The sequence below is a fragment of the Ixodes scapularis genome, unplaced genomic scaffold, assembly GCF_016920785.2.
Source record: "Ixodes scapularis isolate PalLabHiFi unplaced genomic scaffold, ASM1692078v2 PGA_scaffold0__279_contigs__length_252992795, whole genome shotgun sequence".
In the NCBI taxonomy this organism is placed as follows: Eukaryota; Metazoa; Arthropoda; class Arachnida; order Ixodida; family Ixodidae; genus Ixodes; species Ixodes scapularis.
In genome coordinates, this window is record NW_024609835.1 from 58,414,902 (window position 1) to 58,436,306 (window position 21,405).

Consider the following 21,405-nt stretch of genomic DNA (forward strand, 5'->3'; position numbering starts at 1 on the left):
TTCAGGGAATAACAAATATTTAGTCATCACGTGAGCATGTTTTTCTTTTATTTCCTTTTTTTGCCTCGTCATAAGAAAACAAAAATTAGGGACACATGTAAAATCAGTCAAGACCTGTGCGATTTGGAAATTGGAATAACTACACATAGCTGACAAACTCTCTATGATAGTCCGTCAAAATAATGCATACCGTTTCCCTTTAACTTTGTTCTTCCGGCTCACGAATTAAGGCTGGAACATATGTGCGAAAAGCAAGCCGAAAATCTCACTAAATAGACCTCTTGACGAATTGAAGCGATCCTAGCAGCGTAGTGCCGCACAAATCATCTTGGGCCACCAGTGTTTCGGTTTCGATTTGACAACCTCAATTCAGGACATCCTGCCAAGGCCAAATACAGTGCACGCATTTTCACATATTTGACTTTCCTTAAAATTATGGTGCTGCCTACCAATACGGATAGAATACTGGGGCACGATGTTTGAGACTCCCGACATACCAGAGCTTATGCGCAGGTAAACAAAGGGAAAAGAAGAAGTGGGCTGGGCCGATCATCCTGTTTCATCGTCTCGACGTCTTAGGCTTCTTAAATGATTATGGATCCGGGAGGATCGTACTGCACTCTGGAGTGTTAGCCTGCCTGTCAGAAAGGCATGAAACGCGGCATGCCTTGCTCCTTCTCCTTGCTAAGTCGAGGCAGGTCCTTACAGCCGCTGCAGGTCCGTGTCTCAACGGGGGCTCTCGCGAAGATGATCGGTGCAATGCGAACGAGCGCTGACGTTATTTTAATCCAGTGCTGAGACGCACTACGTCGTCAACGCGGAAATCGAAATCGAATCCATGGCACTCCTCTCCGTGGCCAAAGACGCACGCAGCGTGCGTTGCAAGTAGGGATTCTTGGAAGTAGTCTATTTAGAACTTGCTAAAATTACCTCACACTATTATATATATATATATATATATATATATATATATATATATATATGCAGGGTGTTTCAGAAAACGCAGGCCAAATCGTTCCTGCGAAAACTACTCATCGCAACGAAAAAAGGCTTGTGGCGTCGTGGTCCTGGGCCAGGGGCCCGTTTAAGAAAATTATTAATGTTCGGGATAATTAACTTGTTAATTATTTTTCCTAAATAACTTTTTTTTTTAATATTGTGTTTAAGGGCATGGTTTAAATTAGAAAATTGCTCAGCATCATCGAAAACCACTAAACCAACACATTGCAGAGTGATAGAAGGCACACGAAGCATTTTACGGCTTTCTGAAAAACCGCACAAATTCGACGGGGTGTTTTTCGGTTTGTTATCGGAGCGCATCTTCGCCCCGACGGCACCGCGCCCCGCGAAGAGATAGTGCAACCAACCTCTGCTGCGTTGTCATCGCGCGACGCAGCAGAGTCTGGTTGCACTATCTCTCCACGGGGCGCGGTGCTGCCGGGGCCGAGATGCGCTCCGATAACAAACCGAAACTTAAAAACCCGTCGAATTTGTGCGGTTTTTTGGAAAGCCGTAAAATGCTTCGCGTGCCTTCTATCGTTCTGCAATTTGTTGGTTGAGTGGTTTTCGATGATGCTGAACAATTTTCTAATTTAAACCATGCCCTTAAACACAATATTAAAAAAAGTTAATTAGTAAAAAATAATGAACAAGTTAATTATCCCGGGCATTAATTTTCTTAAATGGGCCCCTGGCCCAGGACCACAACGCCACAAGCCTTTTTTCGTTGCGATGAGTAGTTTTCGCAAAAACGATTTGGCCTGCGTTTTTTTTAAACACCCTGTATATCAGGGTTGGGCAGAAATACTAAAAAAATGTATTTGGAAATAGAAATACTGGGATGCATTAAAATAGTAGCTAAGGTACTGGTACTAAAATATATATGTAAATAAGTATCGCGAGACGTATCGGAAATACATATTAAATAGAGACAAAAAGCCTTTGGAAATACAAGTACAGGAACACATTTTATGGAGGGCAGAAATACAAATACAGAAATACTAGTACTGCAAAACATTTTTGAAATTTGTTTGAGACGCCAACTGAGATGAAGCTTGAAATTAGAAGTGGAAGTTTTTGATCCCGAAATTACTTTACCGTATGCTTGGCACTTTGCCTTGAAGTTAGTGGTTTCGGACGACAAAAAAATTTCAATGGGCTCAAAAAAAAAAAAAGAAAAGAACGTTCCATCGAGGACTGACCGCGGTTCCTTACCTGACATCCAGTCTGTCTGACGAGAAATTCGAGAAGACTTCGACTCCTATATAAATTCGATGTCATCCTAAATTCCATCAAAACGTCACCACGCCCCTGTCAACGTTGATCACATGTCATCACAATGAACTGCTATTTTTAGAGCGCAGCTCTTAGGGGCCCGTTCCCGGCTTGAGCGGCGTCGCCGTCGGCGTCGGCGTCGGCGTAACCAAGGTCATCCCAAGGTCACGTGACCCCAAGGTCACGTGACCCCTCCCAAGGTCATCTCAAGGTCACGTGATCCCACGTGACCCCCTGAAGGTCACGTGACCCCTCGAGGTCACGTGACTCCTTCCAAGGTCATCTCAAGGTCACGTGACCCCAAGATGACCCCACGTGACCCTTTGAAGGTCACGTGACCCCCAAGTCACGTGACCCCTCTGAGGTCACGTGACCCCCGAGGTCACGTGGTCGCCTCCCCAAGGTCACGTGACCCCCGAGGTTACGTGGTCGCCTCCCCAAGGTCACGTGACCCCTTCCAAGGTCATCTCAAGGTCACGTGACCCCACGTGACCCCCAGGTCACGTGACCCCTCTGAGGTCACGTGACCCCCGAGGTCACGTGACCCCTCCAGGTCACGTGACCCCCAAGGTCACGTGGGGGTCACCTTTGGGGTCACGTGGCCTTGAGGTCACCCCCTGGTCACGCCTGCCCGAGGTCACGTGACCCCCTCCCCGAAGTCACGTGACACCCCCCCCCCCGGAGCATATTAAAGAATGAGGGGAGGAGGAGGAGAAGGGGGAGGGGTCTACCCTCCCCTCAGTACCCTTCACTCCTCCTCCTCAAGAGCTGCGCTCCAATTCGGCGTTACAGGGATTTGTAAACGGCTTTCACTTTTTTTTTTATCTGTAAAGTTAGTAAAGTATGGTTAAGTTCCATGTTCAAGGCTGCACCAGCGTTGAACATGAAACTTTACCATGCTGCTGTATAAAAGGACAATACGTACTTTCGTTGTAGGTTACTTAGTTGAAGATGGTGCAGGCAGTGTCATTTGGAATTTTCCAGAATAGTGGACCACCTGAAGCATCCTGGAATACATGTCTTATTTTCCGTTATGGTTGAAAAAACGATACGGTGGCATCCCTGTTTTGTGAAGGTCCTTTCAGCCCATCCTCCGCCGCCGACGCATGAATTGCAGTACTCAAGCTGCGCCTAGCATTTTCCTAATAGAGGCTTCGTGGATTGTGACCTGATGTTGCCGGCACACGTGCCATCTCTCCGAGAAACATCGCGCTCGAGACGAGTCACAAGTGTACGAAGTCTGGATAGTCTGGATCGGCACAGCGAGGCCACGTCTGGCCTCCTTCCTGGGTTTCGGATCACCAGAGCAGCGGGTCGACGTTCACGTCGGCTGATGACGTACCCTGGAGCTGTGCAATATTACGGATTCAGCCGCAGACGTATTCGAATATATGTTGGACTTCACTGCGTGAGTCATCCTACTATTTTAAACCAATCACTGCCAGGCTTGTGCCACAACGGACTGTGACTCAGCTTTTCCGGCTGGGTGTACTGTGTAGGCTAAGGCGAGAGAGGCGGTTAGCAGCGGGCATTGGATGCCAGTAAACAATGACTCAAGAAATCCCTACCTAAGGACCTGCGGCAGAAGATGCTCTGACTCTACTCCTGGCACGCCACCTGGTTCCAGTCCCCGACTACGCAACATTTCTCAGAAAAGAGAAGAGGACGCGTGAAAAAATAGTTCGGAAAATCGGAAGGAACTTCGGTCAGCATAGTAACAATGCCCCAGCATCTGTTTGATCATGAAACCCTCAAAAGTTAAAAAAAAAAACGACCGAACTTTTTTTTTTTCCAAGGAATGTATTTCCCAAGGAATGTAACGAAATACATTTCATCCTGAATGTATCGCGATACAAAGAAACATTCCAAATGTATTTCGATACAGGAAAACAGACAGATACTTAAAAAAAAAGTATTGCGATACAGAAATACAAATACGAAATTTAATTCTGAAATACTATCGCGATAGATTTGTATCACGATACTGCCCAACCCTAATATATATATATATATATATGTATATATTAGGGTGGGGCAGTATATATATATATATATATATATACAACACGGGCACTTATATACAACATCCTGGCTCCGCCAATTTTTGGCTTTCGGCGGGTTCCTGGAAACTTGTATTCTTTAATTCATTGGATTAAATACGGTTCATTCATCTGCACAAATTTGTTTATATATATATATATATATATATATATATATATATATATATATATATATATATATATATATATATATATATATATATATATATATATATATATATAAACAAGAAGGCATTTACTGCACCAGCAATCAAATATGGTTTGTTAAAAACACATTTCTGATTTCTATCCGATAGTCATGCACGCATGACTCCTTCTTTTTGAAATAAGAAAAAAAAAAAGAGGGGGGGGGGGGGGTTATTCTAGCGTGTTCCGAAATCGGAGCGATTTTCATTTGGTTGTCTGCCCATTTGTACGAGCCTTTAGTCGGAAAAGTGTTCTACGCGACATACATAGCGGGACGCAGCACGTAAATGCGACCCCCAACTTATGCGATTTTTCTCTCAGAAATGAAAGGTTGCTCTCAAATATACGTTCAATAATGGAATGTACTCAAGTGGGGCACCAACTTAAGTGGTAAAACGTGATGTTCGACATGTTACTTTAGAGGAAAAATCGGAACAGGCGCGAAACATTGTGTTCGCGCTTTTTGAGCCGTACACAAACAAGCCTAAAAAGCTGCTGAAAAAAAATGTAGCGCGACTATTGCGTGAGGGTGTGGCAATGAGACACAAACAAAACGATCTCTCAATTTGTGTTTTAAAAACAATTGACTCCGTAAGTGTGACGTCATGGGTCCAAACAAACCGTTGCTAGGGCCGTTGTTATGAACAAATACATGTGGCTAGGTTTCGCTACGAAAACCCGACCGTTCAAAAATCAGGAGTAGGATTTAAACCTCTAAAAATCACAGATATAGAAAGCTTGAATGTCATATATGTTTCGACAAAAGTGTACCAGTAATCGCTTGTTTCTGAAATATTTACGACAGCAACTTCCGGTCCCCAAGATGCCTGCAGCAGACGACGAATGCAAGAAGTATCGTCTGCCACACGCCGGCAGGCCAAGCCGGCGCCGTCGTTTGAATCGTGTGAATAAGGACGATATTCTGATATTGCATTTGTTCTAAATATAATGATTTTCAGTAACTTAAAATAATTCATGGTGGGGTGCGATGCAAAATATGGTTTATCGAAAGTCCAGGCGTCGATTGAGATGAGCTTCTGCTAAAAGATCGCATTGGACCCGTGAAAAAAGCACTTCAGGAGATCAGTCAAGATCCCAAATTTTCTTTGTGGACTCGCGCTATGTGAGGGTGCGTCGTACCTGGTTGTAACCATCGCTGCAGGTTACTGAAAAATCGCGATAGGCATGGAATTCTTTAATAAACTCGCAACCTCAATAATAATAATAATAATAAACGAATTACCTTGACGGCGTACGATTTGTTTCTCATACTGGCCTGCACTACGCCGGTAATGCACTTCAGGTCGTCGTCGTAAATGATCGGCATGACGTGGTTTGATTTTACGGCATTTTCACCCCTCTGAACTAAGCTAAGTTCTTCACAGAAAAAAAAAAAAAAAAAAAAACGCACATTGCGGAGGCCTCTACGGGCACGGCAATGCACTTGTTTTTGTCGCTTGTTTACCGACGCAATTCAATGAAGACGCCCGCTGCAACAGAGGCCAGCAAATCTATCGTGTCGTCTGCTACCAGAGCAAAGCGGAGTGTAATACTTCAGAAATGGCTTTCATTGTTGCAATACGACACTGAGACGACAAGAACATCTTCATAATTAGATATCAAGAAGTCAGGTTGCTTACAAAAAATTATTTACTTACTTGTAAGCCAAAATCTATCCTCATGTGGAGTCTCCGCGCATTAGCCCACAGCAACTGTCCCTAGCAACGGTTTGTTTGGACCCAGACGCCATGTTGTGACGTCATCACTTAGGGGGTCAATAACAAACTAATCTTTCATTTTATCTAAAAAAGAAAAAAAAAAGACGGAGTATGCACAAGGGACAAAGGACAAAATGATGTCGAATATAAGACCTTCGTTATTAGAGAGTTTGAGTAGATCGTTCCGATACCTTCGATACCTCAGATAAAGACACCCGATAACGATACGATGTATGCGCAACGCGGCGGCGGAGCATCAGGTTTCATTATCAGAGTCATCCGAACGATCTAATATATATATGGCGACTTCAGCTGGATACTCGCCCTCTCGCGGCGGAAACGGGAAACGCTCTAGTGAGGGTCCTCCGGTTCCCCCGCTCAGCGGACAAGGCGGAGCTGCTCGCTGTCATGGCTCGCGAACAGTCATTTCTGAATGCAGACAACACTCTTCACTATCCCAATGGAGGGCTGCAGCCGGTATGCGATTGTACCTTACCAGAGAGTTTTACTATTGCGTATAGAAGCTAACGCAAGCGGTGTGCGTTTGCGTCTGAGTTGCGTGATTCGCGCTGCGCATGCGCGTAGTCACCATGCGGCAATTTAAGACCGCAATTTCGGGCTCCGCACACGCGCAGTGAGGAACAAGCAACGGTTACGTACACACACAATGCTTGCATACGCTCATATGGGCAATACTAGAATGATTCACCGGTTTCCCAACGCCAACGAAATGTGCTGCAGCGAGCAGACCTGCAAGCCGGTAGGCGTTTTTCCGTACCGGAAAGGATGGGAATGGCAAAACGACGGCGCGTAAAAATTAAATAATATATATGTTCTGACAAATTTTGTAACAAACAAACAACGACAACAACAACAACAACGAGGTTTGATTTTTTTTTTTTTTTTGTATTTTGTGCATTTGTCGTTGTCGCCCAGTATTCTAGTATTAGAGAACACCAGAAATGACTAGATCACTGATACCTCGTCGTGGCGCTGGTGCTTTTTAACCATTTAAATTTATAGTAAATTTCCCTTTCCTTCGTGATTTTCTTCTTTCCTTTTTCGAGGACGTTGATACCGTTGGGGGCGGTTTATATGTTTTGTCATGCTATGTTGTTGTTCAATGAAAGAAGTCCTGTTTCCGTCCCCGTCCTCGATGTTTTATCCTTTCATGTACTCGTATTTTCACGTGCTTTACCCGTAATTAATTCCATTTTACATGCATTTCTCAGACTAGCGAGAATTGTTTTAATTGATTTTATGCTCTTTTATTTCATAAGCTGTCAATTAAACATGCTGCAATTGGCACCAGTGATTATAATTTGCAAGCTTTAAATTACCAGAATTGTTCGCGCGTTTTAATTTGGATTATAAACAACAAATTATAGTTGAACTTGAAAAACTACAGGTTGAAATATCTTAATTGTATTAATAATAATTCAAATGACGACAATGTAGGCCCCTTTCAGGGGCTGTTTTTTAGAACATAAAATAATTGGCATCTTTATTTGTTCATTTTTAAAATTTTATTTATACATACTGTTTACCCCTTTCTGGGGCTATTACAGGAGTGCAGAGGAAAAAAACAAAATATAAAAAAGTAAGAGTTTTGCAACAAACACGATTTGAACGCCACACTGCAATTTATGTTATCCGCGCAATGGAATATTAGACACTGCCTAAAACAAACTATTCGTCGAAATGTCTAGTAAAAGTTAGTTATTTCTGCGCCGCACAGTCCCAGGTCAACACAAGCAACAATGGCATAAAATTACTAATTTTCACTTGAAGATATACATAAACCCTGGATCTAATACAAAGTCCTATGCGCCACGCGTTGCCTCAAAAAAACGATACTTTTCTGCCGTCTTACTAGGATTCCAGTTTTGGTTTTTTGTAGTGAGAACAGCTTTACTTTATTTATACGTTTTGTGAACATTTTCGAAGCGCATCATTCGTGACGATATTTAGTAAAATCTTGATCGATTTTGTTATTCTTGCGCTGGGAATAATAATAAAGCAATTAATCATCTAAATGCCCCGAAACCCATTAAAGGGCCCGGAGTTGTTTATTTCACATGACAATTATCCGAGTGAGAAAACGCAGCAAGAGCACGCAAATATTCGTGTTGATATTTTTCAATAAATACAATATTCTATGTTAGCTCTAAGGAGTATGAAAGACCATGTCTTTAAAGGTACACTGAACACTAATTTTGAACGGCCTAGATCGGAAACGTATGTCACAAAATAAAGTTTCAGCAAACAATTTATGTAGCTCAAGAAGACACATCTTGAGTTATGCGAGACAGCGAAATTTACAGCGATACCGAGTAATTAAGCCCCAGATAGAAACTAGTTTTGTTTCGTTCCAATATTAAAAGTTGCACCCTGTCGTAAATTGCACGCTAAACACAGTTTTCCTTCTCGGGATAAATAGGTTACCTCCGTGCATATCACCCTAGCTTCCTCGTATAAGCGAGAATAATTAGTGAAGCCAGCACACTAGGCAGGCTCGGCAACTGGCATACCCCCCAGCACAGATCTCCGACCATCACTATAACCGCCATTTTGGAAAACGAGTGGCGCCACCTATGGACAGTTGGAGTCGCAAATTGCATTCGTTCTTGGGACCAAAGAACAATAACACGCAAACTCGAACTTAAGATAATTGTATGCTCGCCTCTTTTATGGGTTCCTCAGCCTCGATCAAAAACGTCTCTGACGATCATGAAAAAATCGAAACCGAACGCTTATCATGCTCAGTCATCGATCAGCCCGACACAATTAGCTTACTCTGCTACGGATTTCCATCGATAGAGCATCACCATTGGGATGCTACCTAAACAAGCATTATGCGTTTTTTAGTCGGCGACACGAATCCATTATTCCGTCCTCAATCGCTCCCAAATCTAGAGCGCCGAGCGAGTCGTGCTGACCATTAGGGTACAAGCGATCATCCAGCGATTGGTCGCGTGGGACGCACGACTCAAGATAAACGAGAAGTTGCGTTCCTTTTAACGAGTCTCCGCCGTGCAAGAAATAGGACCGCCATAAATCGAGGTGCCCCGCGGTTCGAAGCCTCTGTCCCCAACCTAGCAATTGGTCAAACAAAGCATCGCTGTCACCGCGCCCGCGACGTATACTGCACGGCCCGAGTTTTTTTCCGGTGACGGATAGGGCGTCCCGCTATCGCTTCCCCGGCATTTACATGGGCCTTCGGCGATTACTGCGACGACCGAGAACCAGGTTATAACTCAGACACGTGCTGACAGTTCTGTTTCATCTGTCTGCTCTGCGCTGCGTCGAAGGATCGGGCGTCCTGGACTCGTTGGTCGTCGCCGCACTGATCGATGCTCGTCATTGTGTGGCCGTGTGCTGAGGAAGCAACGCGGTCCGCTATATGCTGAAACGCGTTGTCCGGAAAGCGCGGAAAGGGCGATCGGACGACCAGCGGCTTTAAGCGATTCGATTCTCGGCGAATGGGAAGGAGATCGAAGGGGGATGTCCGCTGGCGGTGTGGGTCGTGATTTGCGTTCGATGGGAAAAAGGTGGAGAGCTTGTTTCGTTTTTTGCTTGGTCCTGGAGTGCGCTTGGCTGAGGACGTTTGGGGGGGGGGGGGGGGGGGGGGGGGGGGGGGGGGAAGGAAGGAGGTGTCGCCATTAAATAAGCTACACTTCAGAGTAACGACTCTTCGTCATATTGTGTCTTGAAATCATGGTTGCCAGGTATCTGAAGCTTTATTTGAAATCACAGGAGACACTTTTCCGTCCTCAACAAATGTTTAAACAGTTCGCAACAAAGCAAAGCAATACTACACGAGCTTCCTAACACCGAATTGGGTTATGGGGATATTTATACAGCGTGTAGTTGGTCATTAAAGTTGCGACGGGTCACTTGCTGTAGATGAGCAATTTAGCCAGTGCAGTACAACCGCTAGCCTGGGGTCTTTAACGTGCACCACGCAGTAGTGATACACGACCGCACGCCGGTACGATGCTCATCCAGGTCAAAACGGGCAGGGGTGGGGCTCGAGCCCAGGATCCCTGGGCTCTGCAGCGCGAGCTTTTGCTCCACACGCGTCGAGCTGGGTGTGCGCTTTAGCCCACTCGGCCACCGATCCCCCCCTAACGCCGAATCTAATGCTGAGGAAGTCGCACTTTTGAATCATGACGATCGGCAGTTGCGTCTGCTCTGCTTAAGCACCAAAATGACTGCGCCCAAAACAATGTTGGGGAACGGAGTGCCGATACTCTAAGCGCAGCTCATTTAGTGGGTCTAGGTGGGAGCTATGCAGATGTAGTGATTGGATAGTCTCTCGGTGCGTGGGGATTCGATTTACGTTAGCACATGGGCTCCGACAAATCAGCCGCGGTCACGTTGCAGATACATCGTACAAAAGACAGTCTCGAGCAGACTTGTACGTACCGCGTTAATAAAAACGAGTTACTTCTACCTAGTCACTCTTTTCGGTAACGAGTAACGTATCTAGTGGCATTTTTTGGAAAGGAACGAGTAACGTATTGAGTTAATTGGAAGGCCAAGCAGCGAAGAACGATATTTCGTTACTTTTGAGGAGAACGTGTACAACAACGTTTAAACAGCCTCGTTTTAATTCTAACCTGAGTGCTCGTCTATTGCGACAAAGGCAGATGGGCATCCCGAAAAACAAGTGAACAGTAGAAGAGCATAGCGACGTTTATCGCTGAACACGTCAGTCGAACTCTGCAGCTGGAAATGCCCTTCACCCAGAGAAGACAAGAAGGTTCGTTGGTGAAACCTTCTAGAATCGTGTACAGGCCGAATGTAAAGACGGAGGTTGCCGACGCGGAAACGCACAGAACCCATTGTCAACTTAGAATATTAGAAGCAGAGAGAACAAAAGAGAGGAAAATCCAGATTTACCAGCTCTTCCCGAAGCACAACACTGCCGTTTCTTTGAGCGCGTCAGTAGAAGGGCTCTTCAGCGTAGCCGAAGATGTATTCTCTATAAAGCGGGGAAAAATACTGATGGAAATTTCGAGAGGCAGCTACAGCTTAAATTCAACGGCTACTGAAAAGAAAACAATAAACCATGAAACAAAAACAGTTGAGTATTCGGTCTTCAAACTAACGAGAAAAGGAATTCGCTACTTTTGAGGTATAGTAATGCGTTCCTTTAGAGAATCAGTAACGGGTAACGTATTTAGTTACTCTTCAGCGAGTAACGAGTAATGGTATTTTGTCACTTTTTTGGATACCGTGTACATGTCTGGTCTGCAGACACCATTTGAGGAGTGTTCTTCCTTGTATGACGGCCCTGTCACATTTGTCATAAGACCGTCTGCAGACATGTGCGAAGCCAACATGATTCGAGCATGCTGGTCTGTCCTCATGTCTACGGCGAACAACGTGTATTTTTGTAATGTTCGGCGAGTTCCCGGGACAGCGGGGCATTGACGACTGCACGCAAGCTTGCCCGGTGTTCAACTGTTTTAATCTCGTGCGACATGCTCTTTATATACCAGGTGTGCAGGGGGCGCCACCTGGCTGTCTATCACATTCCCCCCCCTAACAAAAATGAGCCAAGGTCCCACCGATTTTCACGGTGAAAAGCGCACAGGAGGCTTTCGTGCTCGATTACTTCTCCTCGGTAGTGGAGTACCAGGACTCCTTGGTAGCGGAATGCCAGGAACAGGCTGAGTGTCGTCATGCTGGTATTCAGCTGTTACGGTTTGAGGTACCGCTTGGGCAGAATCCTCTAGTGGTACAGGCACATTCCCATTAGGAGGAGCGGCCTGATCCACCGGCTCTGGTCGTGCACCCGATGATGCCCTAGCTTGGGATAGGTCAGGACGCAGATGTCCTTCATGACGTCTCCAACACCGACCATCTGGGAGTGCGATATCTGTGATGTGGCCACTGGGAGTGTCGATCACAGTTGCCGGTACCCATGGTGGACCTTGTCGAAAATTTCTCGCATACACGGCATCACCGGGTTGGACAGTTGGTATCAGTCGAGCACCCCTGTCGTGCGCCATCTTCTGGATGAGTTGTTTTTTTGATACGCTTGACCTCAGGTCCGGGTGAAGTAGAGCCAAAGCAGTCTTCAACTTGCGGCCCATCAGTAACTCCGCCGGAGTGCACCCTGTGGTTTCATGAGGTGTAGTTCTGTAGTTGAGCAGGATTCGGGCCAGCTGACATTGGAAACTTCCATCAGCTGCCTTCTTCAGCTTCAACTTTATGGTTTGAACCGCTCGCTCAGCGGCTCCATTTGACGCTGGGTGATACGGTGGTGTTAGAATCTGCCTTATTCCATTTTGTTGAAGGAAGTTCTTAAAGCTACCGCTTACCAATGCCGGCCCGTTATCGGATACGACGAGGTCTGGTAGTCCGTGACAGGCAAACATCACACGCAGGCAAGGGATCGTGGCTTCTGCCGACGGCGTGGACACAGGAACGACCTCAATCCATTTTGAGTAGGCGTCGACCACGATGAGTAGATATCGGTTCTTCATTGGTCCAGCAAAGTCGATATGAAGACGAGACCATGGCTTTTCTGGGAATGGCCATGGCATCATTGGTGCTGGTCGTGCGAGTCGCTGGTTTTCTTGACACACACGACATCCCCGCACTGTAGCCGCAATGTCTTCATCTAATGATGTCCACCATACATGACTCCTAGCCACGGCCTTCATTTTGGCGATCCCCGGATGACCTTCATGCAAGAGTCGTAGATCCTCTGGTTGTAAGGATCCTGGGATGACGACTCTTGACCCCAACAGGATACAGTTCTCTTGTACGCACAGCTGAGTTGTTCGAGGAGCGTACGGTTTTAAGTCTGGGTCATGCAGCTCAGCTCCAGACCACAAATGATCTCGAAGCTTCGACAAAATCAAGTCTTTTGAAGTGGCGTCAGCCACGACAGACGCAAGTAGTACGCGAGGATAGGCCCCCTCGAGCATAAATACCTCGGCTGGCCGCTCGATGGAACATGGAGGAACTGGCAGCGGCAGCCTACTCAAAACATGCGCATTTGCTATGTGTGAACCAGGTCTGTACTTCAGTTTGTAGCTGTAAGCCGACAGCATCAGTGCCCAACGCAGCACCCGTGGCGAACAGGTCTCAGGTATAGGCTTGTCCGCAGCAAGCAGCCCCAGCAAGGGCTTGTGGTCTGTGACCGCTTCGAAGTCACGGCCCCACAGGTATTGCCGGAACTTAGTCACACCAAATATCCGAGCCAGGGCTTCCTTGTCAAGCTGACTGTAGTTGCGCTCAGCCGGCAGAAGACCTCTAGATGCAAACGCAATTGGTTTCTCAGCACCTGAATCTTCTCGGTGAGCAAGGACAGCCCCAATTCCGTATGGCGACGCATCGCAGATAAGCACCACTGCTTTCTTCGGGTCATAATGCGCCAATACCGCGGCAGACAGCAGTAACTCCTTGCTCTGACGAAAATCCTGTTCCTGGTCCGCATCCCAAGTCCAAGGCGTCTTTGCCCCCAGAAGATGGTTTAACGGATGTAGAACGCTGGACGGCAGGAACCGACGATAGAAATTGACCAGTCCCAGGTAGCTCTGCAGCGTTTTTACATCGGTAGGCCTTGGAGCTTTCAGTACTGCGTAAGTCTTTTCTGGGTTTGGTTGGAATCCCGCAGAGCTAACGACATGACCCAACTATTTAACCTGGGGAACCAAGAAATCGCACTTGCACAGCTTCAGCTTCAGCCCAGCTTGCTGCAGCCGACTCAGCACTTGGTTCAGGTTTTCCAGGTGGTCTTGACCGTTTCGCCCTGTCACGAGAATGTCGTCGAAATATACAACGACGTCCTTAAGTCCTTGCAATAGGTTCTCCATCTCTCGTTGAAAGATCGATGGTGCAGAGGTCACACCGAACGGCAGGCGAGTGTACTGGTACAGACCTCGTGGAGTGTTGATGGTAACCAGTTGTGACGACTTCTCATCAAGTTTAACTTGTAGTTATGCATCTTTTAAGTCCAACTTGCTGAATTTCTCGCCTCCGCTCAGCTTAGCAAACAGGTCCTCCACTCGCGGGATGGGGGACTTTTCAGGTACAGTCACAGGATTCACAGTGACTTTGAAGTCTCCACAGATGCGAATCTGCCCATTTTGTTTCAGGACCGGTACAATAGGGGCAGCCCATTCCGAAGTCTTCACTGGACGTAGGACTCCCTCCCGTTCCATGCGTTGCAACTCCTCGTTGACTTTGTCAAGCATCGCAAATGGAACTGAACGAGGCTTGAAAAACCTTGGTTTGGCGTTGTCCTGAAGATTTATCTTTGCGGCCACCCCCTTGAAAGTTCCCAGACCTTCATCAAAGATACTGGAGTATTCAGCAACGAGGTTCGCAACAGAAGTCACAAAGTTGACATCCTTCGCGTTGGAAAGCTTGATGCCAAGGCCTTTCATCCAGCCACGTAATAGCAGAGATGGGCAGGTGCCAGGGACAACATACAGGATGTCCTGACATTCGCGGTTTCCAAGTCTCACCGTTGCAGTAAGGCTTCCCTGAACTGGGGAAAGTTCACCTGAATAGCTTTTCAGCATGATGCGCGACGGGTCCAGCTGCCTTGATGGAAATTGGCGTCGAAATGTCTCCTCAGACACAACAGACACGCTAGCTCCCGTGTCAAGTTCCATCAGCAATGGAGTCCCGTTCACTGTAACTTCCACTCGGAAAGGTTGGCCGTCGACTGCAGAAGATGTCATTTCGCACATCTCGTAGACTTCTGGCAGTGAGACATCTTGCGACTGGCCCGCTCCGTCCAAGGTGTGGACCGATCTCGGTATTCTAGTGGACGTCGTCGGGCCGCCGGCGGTTGCATCCGCTGTCTTCCCCTTGCACACTCGTGCCAGATGCCCCTTTCCCCGACACTTGTGACAAGTGGTACTTGCATGACGGCACTGTGTGGCGTAATGCTCGCCTCCGCAACGAAAACACGAGATGGTGCCAGTCTTCCACTTCGGGTTCACAGCTGCATCGCGTAACACTGTGTTAGCTGACGCGAGGTTTGGCTGGATAGACGTCGACAGCATCTGCGAATCTTTCTTCGCTGCTTCCATTGCAACGACCGTCTTTTTTGCGAGGTCAAGGGTCAAATCTGGAATCTCTAGGAGTCGCCTTTGTATCATCTCGTCGTTAATACCTCCGACGATGCGGTCTCGCAGCATTCTATTTCGGAACGCGCCGAATCCGCAATCATCCGCCAGCTTGTTCAGTCAAGCAAAGAAATCCGCCGCTGTCTCACCGTCATGGCGCATCCGTGAATTGAACTTAAAGCTTGCGACGACTTCCGAAGGCTTCGGTAAGAAATGCTCGCCTAATACCTCAAAAATGGTTTCTGGGCTGGCCTCCGACGGTTTGACAGGAGCCAGAAGATTTCGAAGCAACGAATATGTGGCGGGTCCAAAACACGTAAGTAAAACAGCTCGCCTTTTCTCATCCCTGACATCGTTGGCGATGAAGTACTGTTCAACCCGCTCCGGGTACTCGCTCCAGTTCGTTTCAGTGTCAAACGGCTCTAGTTTGCCGACCACCGGCATTCCAGAACAGGCGCACGGTTCGACGGCAGCAGTTCAACACTTCCACTTCCTCGTCGCCACTGTAATTTTCGGCGAGTTCCCGGGACAGCGGGGCATTGACGAGTGCACGCAAGCTTGCCCGGTGTTCAACTGTTTTAATCTCGTGCGACATGCTCTTTATATACAAGGTGTGCAGGGGGCGCCACCTGGCTCTCTATCACAATTTTGTATGATGCATGAACCGCGTGACTGCGGATTTGTGGAGCTTTTGTAGATCGTCTTTCCCCCCTCTGCTACGATTTTAAAGCAGTAGATATAGGACCAACTAGCTTATTTAGTGGCACTAGGACCAACCATCCTCAGGAGCCGGGTAAGCACGAAATGTGTAGGTCCGGTCAACCTGTAACCGCTAAACAATTTCTAAAAAAAAAAAGAAAGAAAAAAAAGAAAAAAGGGCAATTGGTGTTAGGTATAGAACTCCGGTCACCGGTGTGGAAGCCGAGTGTACTGCTGACCAAGTTATGGGTACTTTTTCTTTTTTTATTGCTGAGCTACGGATCCAGCACGCTGGAACGGGAGGAGCAGAAGCAGATAGTGTGAGAAAGCACGCGTGGCGCAGAGGGCTGGAAAGGGCGAGAAAGAGAGGAGCAGAAACAGGTGATGTGGAAAGAGCACGCGGAACGAGGAGTGGAAAGGGCAGGGAAGAGTGCTTCTCCCTCTCGGTGACCCAGATAATTAAGTTTAAAGGTTTTGCATCCGGGCGGTTCTGAAGGAAAGCGCGTGCAGCGTCACAAGGAGATAATGGTGTGACATAATCTCTTTTCCATTGCCCTGAACAGTGCCTGCACTGCACGAGCGCGCGGGTTTGGCAGGGAGCTCTCGCTTGTAGCATCAGCTGAGACTGAACCACGGTGTAAGAGGTGAAAACACGGTGGGGCTGAACGCGCGGCGCGAGGAATCAGATAGTGCTCGTTCGACGGGCATCCGAAAGGCTGCATTATTCCGTGGCCACCGTGCCCGCGGGTGACAGTGTCGCCGGCGGCCAAACGGCGAAACTGTGTGAAGCGTGTTTCACATGCAGCTGTTTTGGCCCTAGAGCGGCGCGATTTCTGCCGTCGTGGCGCTCTGGCCGGCACCAGCGGTTGAGCGGCAGGAGCGCCGCGACGGCAGGAAATGCGCCGCTCTAGGGCCAAAATCGCTGCATGTGAAACACGCTTAAGTGCGAAAAAAATTATCTCGTTGCCATGACACCCCGGTGCACCGTGGTTTTTCTGCACGAGCGCCCACCTCGCTGGAGCTCTGCGTGTGTAGTGCATGAGGCGGCACGAGCCGTCTTTGCCGTGCCCACTAAAGCCCCTTGATAAAGGCCGTTTTTACAAGTACCGCCAACCATTGTTGTGGAAACACGCGGGACACGTGCCGCGAGCGCGTGCTCCGCCGCCATTCGCTTCCAAAGGCCGCTCATTTCAGTGCTGCACCGCCATTTGCTTCCAGGGGCCGCTCGAGACATGGGCCTCGTGCGCTCGCGCATTTGACGCTACTTGCAAGACACGTAAACACATCGAGGGGCTTTAGTGCCCACGGGTCGACGAGTCATCTGCCGGCGCTGCTTGAAACCATAGTGAGAGAGGGAAACAGAGAGAGTGAAAAGCGAACTTTATCTGCACTGCGCCAGGAGCGCGCTGTCCTCACCTGAAAAGTATTATCTTACACCGTGGACTGAACTTAAGCAGAGCCATGTATAGAGGGAGTTTGGTCAATGGGAGTAGCGGGCAGAGCCACGGCGTGCATCAGACGCCAAGAGAGCTGGGCATGCTCTCTTGGCCAATCAGAAGCCGAAAAGTATCCCCTAGCGGTGGTAGCGAGAATCTGTTTTAATGAGAGCGTAAGGGTCAAAAGTAGTAGCTCTTCATGGTTCAAAATATAGTGCACGTAATGTTTCGGGTATGATCATGCAAAAAGATGTCAGGAACCAGTGACTCCGGAAGTATTTGGGGGGGGGGGGGGGGGGGGCTAACACACGGACAGCGCAGGGGAGGAAACGGGAGCATTTTTGTATTGTATATTTTTGTTGAAAGCTATTTTTTATCTGTAAAAATAATTCATGAGATCTTATGCGCACATATCATTCATGAAATATTTTGTTGCCGTCCATCTCTTGCCCTGTAGTACATTTAGCCTTCATGGCTATTGGAGCTGATTGCTTTGTAATGGCTTATATAAACAATAATTATGTACACACTTCACCTGGTGATTTTAGAAAATGTGCCCGCACACAAGAAAAACAGGAAAGACCTGAAATTGAATTTTCAGCGAATCACATTTATTACTCCATCAAAGACCGAAAGTGGCTGTTCGCTCAGCAGTCCTGGTAACAAATTCTTTGATCACGTCTTCTAAGCTGAGCGTGGCGGTCCTTTCCTTGTGAACATGCATAATGAGAATGTGTGTCAGCCTCCACTGCGTCATGCGGTTTCTTAAATAAGGTTTTATTCGGCGTAAGGCGCTGGATGAGCGTTCTGTCGAAGCTACAGATGCAGGTACAGGAAAAAGAAGTTGCGTGTCTTTTGACAACTTGGTTTAACAGCTTATGAACTTGTTCAGATTTTGCCTGCTGAGTCTACGAAGTGCTCTCAATTGATAAAGACTCGACACTGGACGAAATTAAAAGGAAAAAAGTGAAAGCCGTTTACAACTCCCTCTAACCCCGAATCAGAGCGCAGCTCTTGAGGAGGAGGAGGGAAGGGTACTGAGGGGAAGGTATACCCCTCCTCCCTCGTTCTCGCCTCCTAACCCTGCCTGCTACTACTCCCTCCGAGCGACGTCGGCGTCGCCACTGGCGTAACCGTGAGGTCACGTGACCCTCGTGACCTCACGGGGTTCACGTGACGTCACCGGGGTCACGTGACCTCACGGGGGTCACGTGACTTCCCGAGGGTCACATGACCCCCTGAGGTAACTTGGAGTCACCGGGGGGTCATGTGACCCCCGTGACCCGTCGCGGACGTTTCGGCACCGTGCCGAAACGTCCCCATACCGAAACGTCGCCGCGGTTACGCCGACGGCGACGCGGACGGCGACGCCGCTCAAGCCGGAAATGGGCGCCTAAGAGCTGCGCTCTAAAAGTAAGAACTGCGCCGAGAGACGGCTTAGATCAAAATCCGTTGCGTGCACGCCTAATGCCGTGTTTAGGTCGTCAGCCGAGAATTGTCTTCCTCTGACAGCATCAATCAACTTTTCTTCTAATTTCACAAGCTGCTTCATGCCAGGCTGATCAAAGCGCCGCCGCATTTCGCTCGTAATACGGTCGATGGTCTCAAAGTATTCTTTGCAAAATGCTGCTTTGGGATCGAGCGCAACTGGGGGGACAGACGTGCTGAACATCTCAAACCTCCCCGGGGTTTTGTAAGCTTTCCCCTGCGAGGCTTCTTCAGACCTAGCTGAGTTGCAACAGCGCTAGTGCGGACCCACAACTCCTGAAACGCGGTTTGAGACCACAGGCGGGACATGTGTGAAGACCCTTGGTAGTTCCTCACACGGACAGAACAGAGCAATGGAGGTATCTCTTCCCAGCAACGTTTCAAACTTTCCCAGGAGTGTTTGATATCTCTTCAAAACGGTTTTGCTGTTGTCTGCCTTCGAGCCTGTTCCTTGAAGGATTTCCCGCAGTGTTTCTTGGACCCTGGCGTAGTTCTCAGTGAACCTTTCATCGACTTCACCCTGACTGTCCACCTTCGGGCACAGTGGCAGAAGGCTATTCGGCCTTGTGCCACTGTGCCTTCTCAGCCCAACGCACGCAGATGGCAAACTGCTCTTCACCTGTCACATCAGTTGTTCCGTCAGCTATTATGCCGTAGAACGGGCTACAAACCGCGACTCGGACGATTTTCCGCTCTACTGTGTGGGCCATGATCTCAATTAACTCGTTCTGCACGTCACTGCTTATCCATTTGTCCCTTCTCGTCATCCATTTCCTCAATTCTGGAACATGCCTTGACATTTCTTCAAGCAAATCGAGTAGATTTCCATCGTTTTTTAATGCGCCTAATCAGAGCTCGGCCCGTGCGACACAGGTAGCGGACGGAGCTTACAATAGGAATTTTTCGTAGACCGCGCTTCCCACTCCGCTAAGCCCTCCGCAACAAGAAGCCGTTAAAGGGACACTGACAGGGTATTTATGCTCGCCGAGGTTTTTAGTTGTACGTGACATACGAGAGCTCAACTACCCAGAACAGAATTTGCGGCTCGAAATTCGGTTCCTTTCCGCCCGAAAACCGCCGATCAAGAATTGGCCGGTTCGAGTCTCGCTCACTCTCTTTCTCGCGGTCACGGGCCGTTTTCTAAGGTATCGATGCGACCACCAAATTTAATCAAAGTCGTGGGTCACTGAAAGCACACACTCAATATTAAAAATAGAAAAAAATATGAAACCCATTTTTGTGGCTTCTAAAAAGCTGCAAATACGTTGATTGAAAAAAAAGTTCCACAGACAACCGGAAGCATTCTGTGCGTGCGTCGTTTCGCGTATCGTGGGACTCGTAGGGACGGCGATGGCAGCGGACGACGGGCGTGGGACCTCTATTTCAGAACTGTCGTTCGCGGTACCGGCGAATTTTGTCTACCTTTAAAAGAGAAATTTGGGACTGGTCAAAAGAATTAGTATTCATCCCGTACGACACGCCCGACCACCAAGCCGATTTGCACGAAGACGTCGCCGAGCCGTCGCTCCCTTCTGGTGGCTGAAGACATCGCTCGCGCAAACGTCAAGCGCGACGTGTCTACTTCGACTTGAATATGCACGCGTACGATTTCTTTACAAGGTGAGAATGTCGCCAATGCGTGGTGCATCCCGACTTCGACCCGGGAGTGCTTTTGCTAGAGGAAAATCGGCAGCAAACTTTCCCACTTACAGTTTATCGGCTGATTACTAAGGAAAGAGATACACCAGTTTCAATGTGCCCCAGTAGCGCAGTGGGGAAGACGTCCCCATCACACGCGGTAGGACCGGGTTCGATCCCCCGTCAAATTTTTTTTTTTTTTTTTTCAAATATTCTTTGATGTCTACATTTTTTTTTTTACAATTATTACTGAAGAAACAAAAAAACAATATAAGAAACAAATGTTGTGGACGACACGTCGCTGAATTAAATGGTATGAGATTTCCTTTTTGACACCTGCGAACTCAATGTAATCACTTTCCACAAAATGCAAGGAGCATATAAATCAGGTAGCGTCCGCTTTCCGAGGTGCCCATAAATGGTCTACAGGAATTGCAGCCAGCCATTGGTCCCGATCCCGTTGATCTTTCGGAAACTCTGTCGCACAATGCCACTTCTGTTTCGGACGCAGGACATGTGAGCCAGCTCTTCACGCACCATCTTGGGTGTATTCTTTTCGGAGCCGATCAAAATCCACCACGGGCACTCACTACTCATCTGCAACTCCTCAATGTACAAAACAACTCATCTTGGAGTACAGAACAACGAGCGGAACATACAGAACTGCAAAAGAATCCCACGGCGACCAGTTCCCATACGCCGCATGTCGTCTGCTACCGGGAAGGAGAACAAAAAAAAAAAAAAAAAAAAAGAAAACACGGTCGGGTGTAGCCACGTGACTTCCGCCACACACTCTCTTCTCTCCACT

General features: G+C 47.8%; 1 protein-coding gene across 1 annotated transcript; it reads right to left on the minus strand.

The window, feature by feature from the left end:
- Positions 1–3,095: 3,095 nt before the first annotated feature.
- Positions 3,096–15,300, minus strand: LOC121836801. The gene is made up of 2 exons (XM_042292013.1): positions 14,486–15,300; positions 3,096–3,099 (listed from the first exon to the last, which is right to left on the minus strand). The coding sequence occupies exons 1-2, from the start codon at positions 15,298–15,300 to the stop codon at positions 3,096–3,098; spliced, it is 819 nt and encodes a 272-aa protein (XP_042147947.1).
- Positions 15,301–21,405: the final 6,105 nt, after the last annotated feature.